Source organism: Echeneis naucrates, chromosome 4, assembly GCF_900963305.1.
Source record: "Echeneis naucrates chromosome 4, fEcheNa1.1, whole genome shotgun sequence".
Taxonomy (NCBI): Eukaryota; Metazoa; Chordata; class Actinopteri; order Carangiformes; family Echeneidae; genus Echeneis; species Echeneis naucrates.
In genome coordinates, this window is record NC_042514.1 from 5,709,017 (window position 1) to 5,730,555 (window position 21,539).

A 21,539-nucleotide genomic window follows, 5' to 3' on the forward strand; every position below is an offset into this window, starting at 1 on the left:
CGCTGTCACCTGATGGACAGGTGACCAGGCCTTCATCCCAGGTAACTTCCGGGTTTGAGGTCGGTCAGATTACAACACATCATCAGTGCTTTTGCTGGTAAAGCTGCTGAAACTGCAGGAGATCACAGTGTTGAGAAGACAAAAGGTCAGATACATGCCGTTATAGTGTCGGTTAAGAGTATCCAGTTTAATGCAGCATCTAAAACTAATTACAGTTTTCTCATTTAAACTAGGTGACAGGACCTGACTAGCAATAAAATGGTTTGTCAAGTGTTGACATGCATTCTTATTAATCTGTCCCTTTTGATCCTGATATTTCTGTCTTTCAGGTCATTTTGTGCTTCGGCCTGCAGCCCTGCTGTCCGTCATGTTCTTCCAAAGCAGAGGTCAGTCAAACTGAGCGTTCGTGTTACAAAATCTATAAAGAAGGCACAGGCTTTTTTTTTTTTCCTACTGTAGTTTTCAGCTTCCCTTGGGCTGGAAAAAATTTCACATTTCTCAGCCCATTTTGTTCTTTCAATTGCTTATAAAACATTCACATTGAATCCAAATGTACTTTGTTTATTTTCATTGCTGTTTTGCTGTTGAAATTTAAGAAGCTCTCAAGTTTTTTTTTCTGGACTGTTTGCAACCCAAAAATAGGTTAAATGTTAAATAATGTATGCCGTAAACATAACAGCTGAAATCAGACTTGCTCTGCATCCTCGAACTAAACTAGTGGTGCCGGAGTGTGCAGTGGCTTTGCCTTGTTGCTGTTGGGAAGAAAATTAAATGCCATTGAAGACATATTTGAATGAGCAGGTAATGTGAGTGTGAGTATATTACTTCCTGAAGTGATGAAGTTGGTGGTGTCATCGCCAACTTGGGCTGGTGTGAGCTGTCAAATCTGCAAATCACATACATCCAAACATCCTATAGATCAAGGCAGCGTTACACGTGCTAGTTGTAAATACAACGCCAAGCTTTGAACGTATGTCACTTCTGAGCTGCGCTGACGTCTGAGCCTGTCTGTGTGTGTTTGTATTCCTGCCCATCTGTCTCTCTGAAACCTAGTGCGAGGAGTCGGGGGAATAATTACCTGTATAATCCATTCTAGAAAATTAGATGATGCTGATTAGCACAATGGGCTTCATGGGGAATGGTGGTGGCGAGCTCCTAACAATTGAATGACAGTGTATGTTTGCGGCAAAGTGTGAAAGAGAAAGCTGAGGGAGAGATTTTGACTGGAGGCAGGTGGGAGGACAGAATCTATTAACAGATTTATAATCTGGGATGCTCTGCTTCCGTCCGGAAGAAATGCAGGTCAGGTAACTTCAGAAACTTGAAATTGCTTGAAGGCATGAAGTTGCGGCCGTGATCCTGAGCAGTATGAATCATTTGGACAAAGAATATTTCCAAGTGGACATTTTAGCCAGGTAGTGGTCATGTGATTACACACTTTTTGGCAGCTGTTGACCTCTGACTTCATGCTTGAAGCGTCAAATTACAGATGATTCACAGTGGGAGATGACACGAGGTTTAAATACAAAAATTATAGATAATTGCCTCAAGGGAAATTTGTTTTCCCAAAGTCACAACGCACACAAATACATGAAGCATACATGGACAAAAGTACATGACCACACACCATGGAAGATAACACATACGTACTTAAATGATGAATATATGTCCATCCATCTGCATTCACTTATCCGGGGTCGGGCCGCGGTGAATATGTGATCGTTCATCAATTAAGCCTGTTAAATGTCGCTCTAGTGAAAGGAACAAAGCTCCTTCCAAAGTGTGCCCGTCTCCATTTTAAGTTTCTGTAATGGTGGCCAGATGGCAGCGGCGTGAAATGTTGATTCAGGGTTGTGGGTGTTAAGTGTCTTTGGTAATTGTCATTGGGCAATGTGTGCAATGGCTCGATCATTCAGGTCTGAGAAGCTGGATGTGTGCAAATGTATTATTTTGGCGGCAATGTGTGCAATCTTGGAGAGTTTGTTTTTGTTGGAGACAGCATTGTGTAAAAACTGGAGGAACAGTGCAATAGGACGGGGGCTGGCCAATGAGCGCTCCTGTTACGGCGCTGACGGCTCTCCTGTGGAAGTTATGCTCTAAATCGTGTCTCTTCGTTGTTTTGGTTTGTTTGTCTGTCAGCTGGATGATGCAAAAAGAGCTGAACTGAATTGCGCCATATTTGGTGGAGGGATGGAGCACGATGCCTTTTTAAAGGGGAAAATCCGATTTGTCTGACTTTCCTAAACATTGTGAAATGTTATTTCAACATTTTGCCACTTTCTTAGGGGAAAAAAAATGCCTGGATATTTAACGGTGTTAGTGAGGATCCAGTTGATAAAGTGAACCTGAAAGGTGTGAGAGATTATTGGGCCTTAGCTGTGCTCTACTGTGAGCGTCTCCTGTTTATTTTCTATAATTTTTTGTGTGTTGCATAGACAACCTCTCTAATGCTAAACTGTCTTTAAGGGACACTTTTGATAAACCAAAAGGCCATTGGTGGCAATTAAAGATCGGCTTTGTTACAGTCCTTTTCTTCATAAAGTGACTTCAATAATAGTGGGTGGAACGGGGTCAAAAGCAGAACCACATCTCCTGGAGAGAGATGGTGTTTGCTTTTCTCGTTTTACTACAGTGATAAAATCAGTGAAATTAGTGCGGTGACGCGTCAAAATGTGGCGATGTAGTGTGAGAGCAGAACAAGTAGCGCCATTAAGTCGGCAAACTGACTTTAACACTTTTTACAGAAGTATGCTTAATGCTCGCAACCATATGCTGCAGGTCATACTGGGCCATATGGGGCTGTTGTGGCAAAGCCACAATGGAACAAATTATTAATTTATGACAGAGACTTGACTGAATCAAACGTTTCATTTGTAAATAGCAATGCTTTTTTTTTTTAGCTTTAAATCAAACATTGGCTTTTTATGTTACAGTGACAAATTAACCTGAAAATATATATATAAAAAAAAAAATCTTCATTAGATGATGAATTATTAAAAAAGCACAAAAAAAACCCACCCCATTACTTATTGTTTTGTATGTACCCCCAGAGACACTCATGGATGTGTTGTTTTACAGAAACTGACTCTTTAAAGCCGCCTGCCACTTCAGATCACCTGTTTAGTATCAGTGATTTCCTGTTGTTGATATTAGACTTCATCACTGTTGTAACAAGCTCAAGTTGGTACAAAAATATGCCACTTTCCATTTTTTCCTGTAAATGTCCACTCTACGTATCCATCATATGCTGAAAACATACTCCTCCACAAAAACTACTCATCCACAGCTTTCCTCTCTAATACCCAGACACATGTTTATGTTTTTTATGTCTCAGTCACGATCGGATTAGATAAAAATGCTAAAATTAGTCACAGTACACTTTCAAAGAAACTTGGCTGAGCTTTAATGGAGGTTAATGCAAGACAGCATTAGGTTTCCCCAAACGGATCTACAGTGTTTGGTAATAGACTGCACTGGATAATAGGATGTCTGTATGTGACCTTAATTGAGACTTTGGGGCTGCCCTCTGGCTAACCCACTTGTTATCAAATGCAGTTTCTGTCTTACTGGAAACCCTCCACAGATGCCAAGGCTGACTGTGTCTGATTCTACAGCGTCAGATTAATGGCTGTTTGATCAAGTTCAAAGGCAGAACTGCCCTGGATAAACTCATTATAGGCAGCGCCAAAAGATGGCCGGGCCCGACTGGTGCACTCTAACGGGGGAGGGCCTGGTCCATTCTGGGCAGCCCCGTAACTAGCATGTGCACTGGAACCAGAAGTCAAAAGTGGGCAGGGAGACATTTTTATCTTGGTGTAGCTGGGATATTTGTGGGTTGGTGGGGTGGTAATCCTCCAGACACTCGACATATTGATTTTGATGACATCTTTGGCGGTAAGTGGACGTTGCTGCGGTGTGGCTGCACTGCAGTTTTGCCAGATGTCACTTGGTCACTTAACAGTATGTGGCTGCTATTGTACAATGCAGCTTCTTGGAGTTTCTGTTGATAATGCTAATGCTTATTCTATTGACTCTACATCAGTAATATGTGTGCGTATGTGTATTTATATATATATATGTATATACATACACAGATTACTACCTAGCTTTTCTATTTACTCTAAAGCAACTGTTGTTCTTCTGAAAAAAATAAAATGGTTGTTTTCTTTTCTCTTCCAAAAGATCACCTGAGTACAGCTGGCATATCCAGTGTGCACAGGGTATAGTGTGGAAATTTTTTTTTGTCATATTATCTAGAAATAGAGAGCAGAAAAAAAAACCAATCTACATTTAAAGAGTCTTTATCACAAATTATGCTGTTCTTTGTTAAACAGTTTGATTCCCATCAACAGCCATCTGTCAGTGTTCCTAAATAAGACACTTAATTGCCTGCTACACAAATTTAATATAATAATAATCCAATAAAATTACCTCATAAACATTTGCATGACTGCATAGGTGTGTTTCCCCGGCACAAGTGTGTAGATCAACTGTAGCCACGTTGCACTTACTTGTGATTTCAACTGCATAAAATGGCTTATCAGAATATCTCACGGAAATTCAAGCAGCTTGCAAGCCAAGTGTGTGATAATAATCAGATGAAGGGAGTAGTGTAATTACTGAAACTTACTGGTTTACGTGAATCAAATTGGGTCAAAATTTGATGGACAGATGGAGAATAATTGCTCCATCAGTAATTTCTTTGTTTCGGGGATTTTATTTGCCAGATAGGCCATTCAATCTGTTATTTTCTATAAAAACAGCATTTTTTTTCCCCATTATTACTAAAAAGCATACCAGCTACTTGTAAGGTCTCCTGTCATATCTTCTGTAGACTTACTTAACCCGGAGCATCCTGGGTGTGCACGCGTAAAGCGTGGATGTACAGTATATAGTTCAGCACGAAGATGCATTTTTGCTTCACCGTCTGGATGCGACTGCTTCCCGAGAAGCTTTGCCACTCAGATCAGCAGCATCCTTCACGGCAACCTGAGTGTGTTTACACCTGGATTTATATGCGATTAAGCATGATTGGATAGCTATCCAATCATGCAGGACGCATTTTAATTCAAAGTGTAAACTGGGTAATAAACTTATCAGTCTAAATAACTATCATGTGCATTTGTGTGTGTGTGTGTGTGTGTGTGTGTGTGTGTGTGTCTGGGAAACTGTGTTAGATGGTTTGTGTGTGCGTGAATCTCGATTCATATCAGTTTGAGCCTAAGTCTTTGTGCATGACTGATTGCTTTCTCTGTCTGACCACAACTGAAAAGGGATCCATCTCTCTCCCCCCTCAGCCTCTCTCTCTGTGACTGGGTGTCTCTATCTACTCAGTTCCACCTTAAGAGGAGCTTTAGCAGCCTGTCATGTTTGTGTTGAAGCCAACAGGCACAATATATTACAGTCTAGGGCTTGCTGCTGAAAAGCCCGCTGGATCCTCCACTGACCTGCTGTTCTTTCCTGCTTTCCTCTCTCGTTTTTTTTTTTCCACATTTAGATTAAAAACAAAGCTCTCACTCTCTCTGTTTCCCTCTCTCTCTCTCTCTCTCTCTCTCTCTCTCCCCCTTCTCCCCTCCCTCCTTCATCATCTTCTTCTCCTTCTTCTCCTTCTTCTTTTCTGCGGCAGCAGTCAACGTAGAGGCTTCAGTGTGTCACAGAGAGGGCGAAGAGGAAGGAAAAGCACAGAAGAAGACTGTTTGGACGCAGCAGAGTGTGTGTTTATGTTTGTATGATTCGCCATTGGACGGCCAGGTGAAGGGGCGCGAGGGAAGAGCAGGAGGAGGAGGAGGAGGAAAAGAAGAGGGGAGCCTGGCTTGGATGAAATGCTCTGTGTCATGTCAGTGAGTGTGGACCTTGACTGATCACAGGGTGAGGAAGAGGGACAGAGACAGTGAGGGGAAGACGAGGAGTAACTGAGACTTTTGTTTCACTGGGAAAAGAAGAAGAAGAAGAAGTAGAAGCAGGAGGAGGAGGTAAAGTCTGCTGCTCCGTTTTATCATGACATTGTTGGATAGACGAACCAAGGGACTGAGTGCTCTTCAGTTGTGTGTCAACAGGAATTCGCCTTAGAGGACAGAGAGAGAAAATCAGGACTGTGGGAGAGCGAAGACTGCCGTGTTCAGCCCAGCTCAGGAGCAGAGAGAGAGACTGGACTTACTGAGTGTGTGATAGTCTGTGTGTGTGTGTGTGTGTGTGTTTGGGGGGTTTGAGTGTGTGTGTGTGTGTGGCTGTGTAACCGGTGGAGGGCAGAGGAGTGGAGGGCCAGGGGACTAACCTGGCCATCAAACGGACTGGCAGCCTCTCCTCTCCTGGGATCATGTACCCTCAGGGCAGGCATCCGGTAAGTACCTCCTCATGTCTCTTTCTCCTGTCCGTCTCACTCTGTCTATGTCCGTGTCCAATCTCTCTCTCTCTCTCTCTCTCTCTCTCTCTGTCGCTCTTTATGCCTCAGATTTGCCTTGATACTTCTATCTGCATTTGCTCTCTTTTTGCTTCCTCCTACTTCTCCGCGTGTCTTCTGTTATGTCTGTCCCCCTGTTCTCTCCTAATGTCTCTCTGGTGTCTCTGCTCTTTGTCGGGCTGTCCCCTTTTTCCCTCTCTCTTGTTGGTTATATGGACTCATGTAACTGTAACATGAGGAGTGAGATGAGAGCAGGGCTCAGGGTGGTAATGTTTGGGCTAAGAGATTCCCTGTTATGTGTACACACACACACACACACACACACACACACACACACACACACACACCAAGCACCTTTGAGATTTTGTTATTGGTTAGTAGTGTAAGTGGCATATTGCTGAATCTGAACTTCTTGGAGCTTTGTGTGTATGTGCTGGACCATTTGTGTGTGTGAGAGAGAGTTGATGTGTCTGCGTTAGTGTGTGTGTGTAGGTGTGCTAAAGAGTCTGACCGACCGTCAGCTGCTCATTTGCTCATTTCTGTTGCTAATCAAATGCTTGCACGCACTGACCATTTAATCGAGAATTATATTCCACTTAATTCATTTCCATTACCACGAAGAAAGGCTGTGAGTGCAGAAGTACTTTCTCTTTAATACCTCCTTAAACTCCCTTCCCTCCTTCAGTTTCACCCTTCATCAGCAGTGTGAATTTGCTGTTAATGTACCTGCCTGGGTAAAACAAAGGTTAAAGAACAGAGGGATGAATGGCAGTTTGGACTCAGACTGGCTTCGGCCTTTCATTTCACATTTCACAGGAGCCCTGGTCCGGCTGCTATCATCACATTTGGTTGTCAGTCTCGTTGTATCTGCAACAAATAGGCCAGTGGCCACTTTGCCTCACAGTAGCCAGCCAGCCAACTAGCCAGCAAGCCAGCCAGCTAGCTATCACACAGAATTATGAATGACATTTTCACAAGAGGAAGGCATGAGGAATCAATTATATGTACAGAGAGAATGCTAATAAGGCAGCCGCTGGAGGAGAGACGCTGAGAGAAACAAGAGAGAAGTAAAAAAAAAACAAAGGGAGAAAGTGAAAGATGTAAGAGGCGAGAGAGGGAAAAAAGAGAGACAGAATTCTTTAAAAAGGCTCTGCCGGGGGTGGAAAGAAATGAAAATGAATGAGAGATGCAAAGGGAGAAGAGAGTGTGAACATTCCTCTGTTCTCTCCTTTAGAGGCGTATCAGAGAGCTTCCTGCTGTGATGCTCTGCGTTTGTGATAAAGTTAAATCCTGGATTGAGCCAACTCCAACCGATCGATAGCCTCTCTCTCTCTCTCCTTCTGTCTCCCTTCTGTTTTTCTCAATTTTTGTCTTTTGTCTCTCTCTCTCTCTCTCTCTTTCTCTCTTTCTCTCTTTCTGTCTTTCTCTTTCTCTGCAGCCCTCCTCTGCCAGTGGATATTTATTTCTGGTGCTGCTATGAAATGTGATCTGTGGAGAGGTGTGAGGGTGCAAAGAACAGTTGTGTGTGTGTTTGTGTGTGCACATGCATAAATTTGTGTGTTGAATGCATTGCTGCTTACCAGGTTTGTGTACATTTTAATATACATACACGCGTGTGGCATGTGCGGATTCGTCCCCATTTTTTCTGATCAGGGTTCATCATAATTGATGCATTTCCTCTAATTCTTTCAGTCTTTCTGCTTCTCTGACCACAGCAGGATTACACAGTTCCATTGTTATAATACTTTAATTATACGCATTTATCTAGTAAGCATTTGTGATTTAGATATTTTATTTTTAGTTGCACTGATGAGTTTAAAATCATGTGGTTTGCCTTTGTGTGTTTTTGCCCTGCAAGTTTCTGATATTTCCCGTTATTGTGAACTATTTTCCATTGCAAAAGTTGTTGTACAGCTGTTAATCCTCAAATCTTAGAAACCAGATCATTTTCCACTTCCACTGTTACTGCATTAACATAAAGCCCAAGCAGAATTTTGATCAAAAAGTAATGGATTATTAATCAGGAGCAGATTTTAGTTTTCTCTGAGCCAAATCTCACGTCTCTGTGAAGTGATCTAAATTTAAAGGCTACTCTTTCAAGGTAAAGCCGAAAGTGTGTTTGTATTGGTCAGCATTCATGTAAACCACAGATTTGGTGGTGCTCGGTGAATATGTGACTACACATTACTTAGGTGACTTTGTGATAAACTGGCTTGAGTGTGCTTCACTCAGTGGACTTGATGTGTCCTTGCTGATGCCAGTCAAACTTCATGGTCTACTTCCTATAAGCTGCAGATGTCCGGAGCTGTCTTAAAAGCCGCTCATTTTAATTCACTCTGGAGGTGGGAAGGACAGTGTCTGCAGTATAAATAGATAAAAATGTACATCCAAGGCTCGGCAGCATTATTTTTTTATCAGAGAAGAAGTCAGACTTTGTTCTAAGTGCTCACAGACACGAAAGGGTTAAAACCGAGGGCTGATTTGCCAGGCGAGTGGAGCTGTAATTGGTTCCACTGGATTTTTGTGGCAACGTTATCAGAACTGTGTGAATATGTATGTGTGTGCGTGTTAATGCCTGTGTTTTTGTTTAATGTGTGTATTTACTGTGTGTGCGTGTGTGGCTGATTTTCTTTTCTCCGTGGATACATCATTGCATGAACAGTGTACATTGCCTTGTTGTGTTAGATGTGTGATAATGTCTCTGTATGTGCACTTACATAATTTTCTTACTGAGGTATTAGTAGTGTTTTTTATGTGCATTGGCTCTTAAGTGAGTGTTTTTGTGTGCAAGTCTGTACTTTATGCATGGGTGTATGTGTGTGTGTGTGTGCGTGTGCGTGCTGTGTTGGGTGTATTTGTATTTATCCTTGTGTTCCTGTAAAAGTGCGTGTGCATGTGTGCATGCAGCTGTTTAAGAAGTGTGTCTGCTTGGCTCTGGGCGAAGAAGGGAGGAGGAGCGCAAAAGGCGGTTTGTGTGTGCGCTTGCATGCGTGTGTACTGTGTGCCAACAACAATAACAATAAATAATGTCCCAGTCCAACCTCGACTGTTGCTGTGAATGCACAAGCCCCTGATTGGCTGCCACACCAGAGAGAGAGAGAGAGAGAGAGAGAGAGAGAGAGAGAGAGAGAGAGAGAGAGAGAGAGAGAGAGAGAGATGTGAGAAGAGGAGAGGATGCACGAGAGAGAGATGGAGGAGGAGAGGAGAGACGAGAGAGAGAGAGGAGAGAGAGAGGTGTAAGAGAGAGAGAGAGCGAGAGAGAGAGAGGGAGAGAGAGAGAGAAGGAGAGAGAGGGAGAGAGAGGGAGGAGAGGAGGGAGAGATGAGCGGACTGAGAGACGAGAGAGACGGTGATGCGAGTGGACGAGAGAGAGGAGAGAGAGAGGAGAGAGAGACGAGAGAGGAGAGAGACTAGAGAGCGAGAGGAGGAGAGGGAGATGAGAGAGAGAGATGAGGAGAGAGAGGAGAAGAGGAGAGAGGAGAGAGAGAGAGAGAGAGAGGAGAGAGATAGAGAGGAGAGAGAGAGAGAGAGAGAGAGAGAGAGAGAGAGAGAGAGAGAGAGAGAGAGAGAGAGAGAGAGAGAGAGAGAGAGAGATTTACTGTGTTGTGGTTGGTTAAGAAAGATGTCTATAGCTGTTAGGTTTCAGACCAGTTTTCACATGCACACAGGTATTTTACATCACGTGCAAACACCCTCATGAAGCAGCACACCTCTTATTTCACATGCAGGTTTCCTCCACACGCATACTGAGACCTCGTGCTTAAGAATTCAGGGAGGTCTGGATATGGGAGCTGTGGTGGCGCTAGTCTGCGCAACAAACAGCGCAACTGTACAGAACAACATAACCTGATCACGTGCTCTTAGCATTAATATCATATGTTCAGTGAACATCGTCACTTTATGGTTTGCCAATGTATTCAACGGAAGAGAAGAAAATGCTAAAGACGCAGAGGTTCCTGATTGTGCCGAAGAGTTTTCAAAAAGTCCTGGAAAATCGTTGCAACCAAAATGTGCAGTCATCTGTGTGTGCTTGCATGCAGAGGGCTTCCTTCTCCTTTGGCTACAAGTGTGGTAACACTTTATTTTTACAACCAAGTAAACAAACTAATACCGAATATGTGGCCACAGAAATCACATGTGCTCAATTATTGAGGGATGAGCCACTGGAGGAGTGTCTCTGTGTGTATTTCTCTAAGTTGGATTTTGATGTGTTATTAATATAGATCTGATGGAATTTGTGAGTTAATTTTTCACTGGCAGGACATGATTGAGCGCTTAAACTTACTGTTTGCACTTGTTCGTCTGTATGCAGTGGATCTTCTTTTTTGGTTTTCTTTTTTGCATCCAACTGTGTCGGGCAGTTTGTTTTCCTCCTTTTCACGACTACAATGAAAGCCATGTACGCTTAACAGCACGGTGGATTGCCGTCACCTCCTACAGATGACATCCTCCCCTCCTTCCCTTTGTCCTCGTTTTTCTTTTTTCTTTCTCTCTTTTCTTTTTAACATTTAATTTCATCCTACATTTAAAAGGCAACCGCAGAAAATGGCAAAAAGTCAAGTAAGAACAGTCTAGCTGCAGTGTGATGACCCATAGAACAAGCAAAAAAAAAAAAAAAATTGGCCGAGCAGCCAGCAACTTCTACTCATACATCTGCAGCCAACCAGATTAAGTCTGAGCTCTGATTAAAAATCCCCCCCCCCCCCAAAAAAAAAACAAAAAAAAACAGGCAGTTTTCTATCCCCAAATCCTGTGGTCTGTGTTCTTTTCTTTGTCATTAAAAGAAATGATCAGAGTGAAGCTTGGATGGAGGCCAGAGACTCTTTTGGCTGCCAATCTTCCCCTGCTTTGTAATCCACTGCTGGCTTTCTGGCTGACTGGTGAGTTGCAGTGTGAACTTACTAACTCTCTGACTGACTGATTTGACTGACTGACTGACTGACTGCTAACTGAATGAGTGGCTGGCGAGTTGCCAGGGTGGCTGCAGGTACTCGGCACAATGAGAACGGTTCTGAGCCGAAAGGTGAATGAGCCACGGAGTGACGCTCTTTAGATCGTGGCCACCTTTGAGCGTTCTGCCAAATAAAAGTGGGGACGAAATGCAGGCCAAGCTGGATATCAAAGTCAGAAGAGGGAAATATTTAGGGTTGTGAGCTAGAGTTTGTTTTTTAATTTTTTTCTTTTTTTCCTGCTGCCTGTTTTCAGTCTTTCTTCCACACGCAGACCAAAGCTGCTCGTGCACACGTGCGGTTGCTGACACTCCTCTGCAACACTTGGCATTTCTCATGTATTCATATGACTTCTGCCTAAATATTTCACCAGTCAATTATTATTTCATGTGCTGTCTCAGTGTGTCTTTGCTTTTCTCAGATACACACACAAGAAAAAGGAAGAACAAAGGGGAGAGGACTGAAGGGAGAGAAAAAAGAGAGGGAAGAATGACACAAGAAAGAGAAATAGTTATGTTTGTGGGTGTTTTTTCTTTCTTTCTTTGTCTGAATGAACGTATCCATGCATAGGCATGCCTGCAAATACCGTGTGAACGCTCACGTGCTGGCACGAAGTGCACCAGGGGCTAAACGGATAGATGGAAAAGACAAACAGACAGATAGAATCATTTCTTTCCCAATCACTCGCAGACATGCATCTGTTTCACAGTTGTTGTCGCTCTCATGCAGCCGCTGCCACTAGTGGGGGGGGGGGAGAAAAAAAAAAAAAAACGGGCAGCTGCTCGAAGGGAGGACTTCCAAGTGACAGACAGACTTATAGAAAGCGACCAGTGAGGAGATACTGGAACATCCTTTTAAAATAAGCCATACAGCAAATATTCTAATCTTCATGCCGAAGGTTACGGCTGCAATTTCATGTCATGCTTGCTTGTTATCGCGCCACTTTTACTGCTGGTTAATGAAGTCTGAAATGATACTGACAGACGGATCAACCGACAGACACTGACAGACAGGTGACGGGTACACCCATCGGCATCCACCTTCATCCTGTTATGTGATACAGTGAAATAGGCTTCACCCGCCACTCGTCCCTCCCTCCCCCATATATAATCCTTCCTAATTCTCTGCTTGCCCGTGCCAGCTCCTCCAAATTGTGATTGACTGCTGTCACACATGGCGTATATGTAGGTGTGTGCGTCTGTGTTTGTGTTTGAGCACGAACGACCCTTCCCTCCCTCTCTTCCTCTCCCCTCCTCCACATCCACCTCCTAGATTAACCGGATCAGTTTTGGGTTTCAGGATCCCCTATGCTGACAATACACACACAGACACACACACACATGAAAACACAGGAGGCGGTAGGCTGTTTTTGGACCTTCGTGACGTGCTATTGGACCCCTAACAGTCTGGGCTGCCATCTGTCACAATGCAGGAGAGACCAAACGCACACAGACACACACTCAACAACAACAACAACAAACGTTTGTTCTGATGTTACATATAGCCGGACGTGCTGATGACTCCATCTTTGTAAATATTGCGGAAGAATGCACGTTATAACTTACAGCTCAGTTTTACTCAAGACACCTGGTCTGTTATTTCTGCTAATGAGCATGAATGAATTTGACACCAGCTTTCCATACTGCTCTCTTTAGCCTGACAAGCAGACCTCAGCACACGGTGGGAATATTTCTCCTTCTGCTGGAGAAAACCTTAGAACTCAATGTTCTTTTTTTCTATTTTTCATTTCCTTTTTGCGCATGCAAAGTTTTATTGCTCCAGGGTCCAAGAAACTTATTGAAATAGGTGGAACTGCCAAATCAAAAAAGGCATCCTGTAATCATATATATTTATTTTTGTCCAAAAGATGAAAGAAAGAAATTAGTCCTTCTCATCAGCACACTACAGAGGACAGCATTGCCGTGTTGACACCAGCGGCTGTCACTCGCTGATCTCTTGTATAATCCTGATCTGTGACTATGGGCTTTGTTATATGATTTAGTGCTGCTGATGTAACCCGCCAGCAGCACTTTGTGTGTGTGTGTTCGCATGAGCATGTTTCTGTGTTCATGATAGCAGATGGCGGGAGCAGTGCTGCCACAGACCAGTGGACAGTGCACGGGGTAGAGCAGCAAGGCTGTGTTGACTACAGCAAAGACAGCGTGACTCCCTCTCTCTTCATCTCCGTCCCATCCCCTCGGTGTCAGGCGGCTGAATGGTCGGCTATGTCTCAGCAGCCACGCCGCTCTTTCATCATCTGTCTGTCCGCTCAGTCTTTCATTCCTCTGTAAGAATGTCAGACTGGTCTATACCTCCCTGCATCCTTCAGACTATCCCTCACTCTGTCTGTCAGATGAGTATCTATCTCTCTTCGGCCTCCGTCCTCGCCCTCCCTTCTCCCCCCGCAGGTTTGTGTGTTCGCCATGTGTACTCAAAGTGTGAATCTGCGTGCGTGGTAGTGAGGGTTTGTTTGTTTGTGCACTTTTCAATGTGCTCATGGCTACGTTGGGGTGTGTGTGTGTGTGTAGCTGCCCGAGCCAGATCGCTATCTATCCCTCAACTTCCCGCCTCTCCCTCCCCCACTGAGTGTGTGTGGTGTGTGAATCAAGGTCAGTGGGGATATGTTGGCAGACACCCCCACCCCACCGCCACCAGCCCATACCCATATCACACCCTCCCCCTCCTCCTCTCCCCTCCACACACACACCCTTATGGGCGTGTATGTGCCCATCCAGCCATCTAGATGTCCCCGCTACGCCTGCCTCAGCTCAGTTTAGCTCAGCTCAACTCGGCTCTGCGGATTAATTACTGGGGAACCCACTGCGTCTCTGACCTCCACCGTTGGACTAATTGAAATCTAATTGAATTGTGCTTGTCTAGACTAATGAAGCCCCGCCACTGAAACCGCCAATCTTTGAGCCATAGCTGTGGGCCGATAGCCACCCATCTGCACTGTAGCGACTGCACTTTATTTTGCATGGCTGAATAGATGGATGGATATGTGAACAGATCAACAGAGGGATGGACGGTGGATTTATAGCTCCCTCTGGTAGTTAAAAAACAAAACCCCCAAAACAACCTTGCTGCATTTGTTTTGACTTTAGGCAAAGGATTAGGTTTACTGTGTCATAACTGGTAAGAAAATTGAATGCATATATTTTCCAACTTCCTTGATTGAATTTTTCTATTTATAGTTTATTTTTACTCATATCAAGGCTTAGCTTTTCATCAACAAATCATGGTTGAAGGAATCTTAGTTTGAGCCAAAAATCCTGAAGTATGACATCAGTCAACTTAAGAGCTCTCCTTGCCGTATCATCTTCTTACAGATGGAGTGAAAAAATATGGATTTTAAAAGTGTTTTGGGGTATTTTGCAGACAGGCAAATGTACCGGTTGTGTTTTGGGTTGGACTGGACACTTCAGGGGGGCAGGCATTTTCAGGATGGAAGTCAATGAGTTGTCCTTGTCACTGCGCCTGCAACTCAGCATCGGGGCACTTACGCGGAGGGAAGTGGCATCTAGGCAGGATAGTGATAGGTGGCTGTAAGGAAGTGGCAGAGACACCTGGCAGTCTGCATCCTCTCCATGCTAACAGCAGGGTACACAGTGCATGGAAAATTAGCCAATCCAAATAGAAAGAGAAGAGAGGAATGTAAAAAAAGAAAATGGAGTACTTTCATAAAAATCTCCTCTCTACAGAATCTACAGAAAACATCAGCGTTTCTGCTTACCCCAGCCCCATTTCCAAACATAAACAGCTACAGCAGAAAAAAAAAAAAACCATCCACAGTGCCCTTGTTTCTCAAACTTTGTTATGGAGGCGGAGGGCGGCTGTCGACTGTGTTTTAGACGGACGTGGAGGGCTGGCGGTGGAGGTGCTCGCTATGTTGGGTCTTCTTTAGCCTTTAGCAGGTGAGAGACGATGCCATGATTCGGCATAAGTTATTCATTTGACGTTTCCTCCTTTCTCAGCTCTTTGTAGGCTGGAATACATTAACAACCTGGCAGAGTGAAGAGGATGCTAATGTGGAAGCGAGGGAGAGGCAGAGAAGAGGAAGAAAGGATGGCGGGGGGGGATGGAGGGAAGGAGGCAGAGTCATTAGAGGAGGAGGAGAACAGAGACAGAGAGAGAGGACGAAGCTTTTATGATGTGTGGGAAGGGGAAGTGACCTTCCCTCTCACTTTCATCTTGGCTTTTTTTCCCCCCTTACCTTGCGCTCTGACACACTCGCCAGCATACACACCCGCACACACACACACACACACACACACACACATGCTCACATTCAATGTAAGCACAATGTCTATTTTAAACACACATACACACACACCTGCCTATCTCACTATCTTTTTTCTCATCCTTTCTTTCTCCCGTGGAGGTCCCCTTGCAGCCTGGCCAGTCCTTCAAGTTCACAGTCCTGGAAACTCTGGACCGTATCAAGGAGGAGTTCCAGTTCCTCCAGGCTCAGTATCACAGGTACGCACACACTGCACACACAATGCGTGCACAATCATGGATACACACATCCCACACACTGACATCTACATTGAATTTATCACTATAGTCACCTCATAAATGTCACTGGTCAACATACAGTAGTAAAATTATTTCTGACAAAGAGGAATTTGTGTAAATCTTGTAAAGGGCCCTATGCTTCCACTCTGTTAACACGGTATATTCTCCCCTCTAAATTGTTGAAATAACACATTGTTATTCAGTTGAGTCGAAGTGGTTGTGGAATTCTTGGATATATCAACCTATAAAGATAACATGACAGCATGTCCTTTAATCTTTATTACGACACTGGATGTACAGATTGGAGTCTGATAGTGACTTGCAGCCTTCCATACATAATTATGAGACTGCCTAAACATGTACACACAAACATATAAACCACATATAGTTAGACATATACAGCGATTAGGGAAAAACATATGGGACCATAACCTTTACCTTTAATTACCTTCCTGTGATGTTCTTAAAATGGTGTTAAACTACAGTTCGTTCTTATCTTGAATTAGACTAACAGTAGAGCAGAGTTTCCAATTTCCCACACATCAAACACAATATAATGCAATGGCCACATTATCATATGGCTGACCGGAGGTGACCTTGGCTAAGAGATGAACCGCCACAGGCAACACATCCAACCCCTTGCTGACACATCAGTGGGTATGCTGCTCAGCCTGCTGTGCTACAGCTACACCACTATACTGTTAAGATCTATTGACGTTTGTAACACACACAGAAGCTCGCACAAATGCAGACAACAACAGTTATCTCTTCACATTCAGTAAGGGTGGTTTTGTGACGAGTGCAACCATGCAAATTGCAGCCACCTACCAGCAACACACCACAGCTTTTTCATAATAATAAACAACTCGACTTTTACACTTTTCTGTATCGTACCGGCTTAGCTCAGACCAAGTTTCCCACCTAGACAGTTTAAATCAGGGGTGTCAAACTCATTTTCATCGAGGGCCACATCAGCATAATGGCTGCCCTCAAAGGGCCGCATGTAACTGTAAGACAGTATGACTGTAACTAAATGTAACCAAATGTAATATATAATAAATGTAACTACTCCTTAAATAACTCTGAATGTATTACTTCAAATTACAAATATTACATATGCATTTGCATAGACCCAAAAAAAAATATATATATATTTGCTAGTTGCTTTGTTATTATAACAAATATCTGTTTAATTTGTCAGGTTAAGAAACCCACATTACTCCATCAATCAACAATCAGACTATCCAAGTGACTAAAGAAAAATATCATCCAACACCAGTTATGACATTAACTTTGTTCAACACGTTTTTGTCACAGTTAAGAGGGGCAGAATAACGGTACAACCAGTAACTGTGACAGTTAGTTGTTTTTCTGGAAGGCTAACTTTGGCATACTTTGCTCCGTGTTTGGTGTCAAAATGCTGACGTAGATTGTACTCCTCCTCATACCGGTTTTTCTCCTGGAAGCACAAACATGTATTCGCCTTCCCATCTTTCATGAAGCAGCCTTCCATCTGCATCAATTTTTCTCTTCCTGGGTATATCTGAATTCTAATTGTTGAAAATCGCATTGATCTGGATACACTCCAATCTAATAGCGAGATGCTGTCACTTTGCGGGTAACATAATCAGCATGCATTGTGGGAAATGTAGTTTATGGTCAATGCACACTTTTGACTTATTTATTTTGAGATAATCAGACATTTTACGAGTTTGACACATATGGTTTAAATAGTCCAGAACAGATAAATGTTAATAATGCACATGCACTGAAGTTTACCCTGAACTGGAGGATTTTGAGAAGCATACACTTGCAATACTTTTTCTTCATTTCACCCATGAATGATTAATTTAAGGCATTTAAAACACATTATAAAGCGATTTCAAAATATTTAGTGCTGAAAAGAAACTAAAGCACAACTCAGCAAAAGGGCTCAAATGCACTTTACACTAGCACCTTAATGTCAGGACATTTGGGGGGGGGCTCTACACATTCAGTACACACATGTATGAGGGCATGATGCACACAACCAGACACTCGCCCACACACATGTACAGTAGGTGTGATGAATTGCAGCACCGAACCAGACACACCCTGCTGGCTATCGCTGCCACCAAGGTGATACTTTTCGGTGTCACTTCCTGCGGGAATTAGTAGCATCGACCGTATGACCAGAAATAACTTCCTCACGTGGTTTTAAACTGTGTTTGACCTCTGCAGTATCTAAGTCCTGTGGGAAAGGAATACTAATTCATTTCGCTGGATGCAAATAAACCATTTAATCTGAGTGTGTCTGTGTGTGTATGTGTGTGTCCTTCTTCGCCCTTGTGCAGCCTGAAGCTGGAATGCGAGAAGCTGGCCAGTGAGAAGACTGAGATGCAGAGGCACTACATCATGGTGAGTCCAATCAGACCTTTAACGGAGCTGTGCTGTGATTTGTTAGACTGACTAGGCCACTCAAACCCTGAAAAGAGTCTGATGGCGGCTTACGTAGGAATTACAATCAGCTGAGTTATATCTCTGCTGTCGAACAGCTGGGTTGATGTTATTGAGTGTTCATGTCATTCAGGAGTAAATCTATTTGTCTTCACTCTATTGTTGTTTCTGCTTCTCCTCCTGCAACTTCTCTCTCTCTCTCTCTCTCTCTCTCTCTCTCTCTCTCTCTCCAAACCTTCTGTTTTCATCTATTTTCTCATTTTAATTTACATGAATAAGCAGGTTATATAATTCTTAAGCAATGAACGCAGCACACACTTTCAAAACTCACAGCAAGTTGACACATTTAAATCATAATAAATCATCCAAATAAACAGGCTGTATAATTAGTATGTGATGGTGGAACGGAGTAAGGAAATTTGTACAAACCTTTGCCAAACCAGCAAGGGTCATCATATGTTTTTTTTCTCATTCACTGTTTACCTTGCGCTTTCATACTTCGCTTGGATTCGTAATTTTTGTTTTTCCAAAGCCCTCCCTGCAGTTTTCCTCCCTCAGACCTTCTCTCATGCTCAGTCTGTCTCTCCGTCTCTTCTTCCTCTCTTTCTGTGTTTTCTCTTGTGCGCTAACTGCCTGAGCTCCCTCTGTGTCGTCGTGTCTGTGTGACTAAAGGCTCACATGTATTGTAAGCCTTCGTCTGTGGTACAAAACCCACACAGAGCCGACCAGAATACGATATGCACCATCTGCTAAGCTGCTCGCATTTCATAAACCTGGGAGAGCAGGCAGGATCAGGGCCGTAAGCTAGATAGACACATAGATAGATAGACAGAAAGAGAAAGAACCAGACAGGCAGATAGACTGACAAATAGATAGTGAACGAAAAGTGAGCAGGCAGACAGGTTAACTGGCAGACAGACAAATGGATATAGAAGCACACAGGCAGACAGGCAGGAGATAAACGGATAAACCCCCCTCACTCCTCCTCCTGCCCAACTCACACATACACAAACACTCAGGAGATGCAGCATATACACATTCATTCATCTGCACTTACACACACACATCTTTGTTCTTTGTCCCTCATGAGGACCTTCCTTGAAAGATCTTTATTCCTCAGACACCTAATTCTGGTTTTTGTTATAAATGATAATGTAATAAAGTCAAAACCCTTTTCTCCAATTCAGATATCAATCTGTAACCTGTTGGGTGTTGCTAAAGCATTTCAATCCTTTACAAAGGTGTTTTTTTTTTTTTTTTTATATGAATGACGTAATAATAGAAACATTACTACAATCCTACTTTATTTGGTATAACCAGTAGCTTTCATACGACTGGTGATGTTGGCTAACAAACACCAGATCAGATGTGTAAGTAACTGATACCACTGTGGCTTTTTGTTGACTTAAAGGTTCATCTCTTGTGTGTCTGTTACATGCTGTTTATAAAGAAATGATTTTATCACAAGACAAACGTAACATTGTGTTGCCTCAGAGTTTATAGTTATCCATAACTGCAACCTCCTGCAAAACTTAAAGTAAACTGTGCAAACACAAACCGGTCCTCAACAGAAAAATAGACAGGCTAACCTTACTTCATGAAAATATCCCCCCGCTTCTAAATTGGAAGAGAAAAAAAAAAAAAATTACAAGAAGACACACGTGCATATAAATATGATGCAGTGCAGAACACACACAAAGAAAATCCTCTGAAAACCACAGACATCTCAAAAAACACCCCCTTCCCCTAATCTCAGGCACTCCCCATTTTAGCTGTGGTTTGACAGAATTACTGTGTGGAGCGGATAGCCCAGACAAACATCCACCTTCTCAACTGCAAATCCTCACCACCCAAGCTGATACAAAAGGAGCGGTGGTGTGCCAGCGTCTTTTCATAGACGGGGGCAATAGATGACATTTGATCGAACTTCGTGCATATTAAATGTCACGGCCTTTGTGACCACTGTGCCTTTTGGTAAAGTAAGGAGGGGGTGGAGGAGAGCGCTCGCATAGCCTCTGCTTCATGCTGAAGTTCAGCATTAGGCTTAACAGCTCCCTATGGCAGGAGGTCAGATGCATATGACATACCCATATGGGTTAGCATGGCAGACGGTTGGAACTCCAGGCTGTATTATTTGAACTGGAGCTCACTGTGGCGTTGTGCATGCCTAACACGGTGCTATGCTACTTCATAGGCATAGTTCAGAAACGGGAGGAAGGGAGAGAGAGAAAATGAGAGGGAGGGGAGTGGAAGAGAGGCTCAAAGGGAAAGATAGCTTGAGAGGAAAAAAGGCTCAGAGTATGTCAGACAAAAAAAAAAAAAAGGGAACTGCTGAGGGAGGGAGGAGAGAGAGGTAGGGAGGGAGGGAAGGATACAAAGGGAGGCAGAGATAAAGAGAATAAAAGAGGAGAGGGAGAGAGATAGAAGCAAGGGAGAGATACAGAGGGAAAGAGAGAGAGTTAGAGAGAGAAATTGCTGAAAACGAATGAGAAGAAGGTACCAGGGGACAGAAATGCAGAGAGGAGAGATGGAGGTTGGGAAAAAAGATGCTGCGAAGGGCTGAAATGGAGAGAAAGAGAGAAAGAGTTGGAGAGAGAGAGAGAGAGGAAAAAAGGAGACTGCAACATAGAGTGCACGAGAAAGGGATAGTGATGTGTTTGTGTGGGGAGGCGTGAAATGAAAAAAAAGAGAGAGAGAGAGAGAGTGAAAAAGAAAGAGAGAGAGGGTACACGCACAGACACGTAAATAATGTGAAGCAACAACGGACTCGCTGCGCCCACAGAGGAGATAACCCAGAAGGCTATATTTAGCTCGTTAGGGCTGTCATCCATACTGAGGCCTGTTTCCACAGGCTGGGGCTCTGCTCACCACGCTGCACTGCTTCTGCCTTTACTATTCATCAGTTTTAAGCTCTTTAAATACGAGGGCGAGGGGTTGGAAAATATAGAGATGGTTATGCAGGGTTATATGGTGCTAATGCTTGTGGATTATTTTGTGAACTTTTAACACTTTAATTCCCCAAAAGAAATGGTAAATAATAAGCTTTCTCTTCCATGTGGTTCTTTGGCGAGATTGTGAGATAAATGGTTCATTTGTGCGTGTGTCTAAACTGAGAATGGCCTCATGTGGCCAAGGAGGAAGGAGTACGAAGTTGCTACAGAACCAGAAATAAAGGTTTTCTGGTCAATAAAACACATGGTGGTGACTTCCTAATGGCAGTCATCACTGTTCTCTTT

At 43.3% G+C, this 21,539-nt stretch overlaps 1 protein-coding gene across 2 annotated transcripts in view; it reads left to right on the forward strand.

The window, feature by feature from the left end:
* Positions 1-5,507: 5,507 nt before the first annotated feature.
* The window catches only part of tle2b (TLE family member 2, transcriptional corepressor b), a 68,946-nt gene continuing 52,914 nt past the window's right edge, over positions 5,508-21,539 (forward strand). For both annotated transcript variants that reach the window (XM_029500611.1, XM_029500613.1), the window contains exons 1-3: positions 5,508-6,340; positions 15,731-15,828; positions 18,201-18,264. In XM_029500611.1, coding sequence (XP_029356471.1) covers positions 6,317-6,340; positions 15,731-15,828; positions 18,201-18,264 — 186 coding nt within the window. In that variant the 5' untranslated portion in view covers positions 5,508-6,316. The remainder of the gene's footprint in view (positions 6,341-15,730; positions 15,829-18,200; positions 18,265-21,539) is intronic.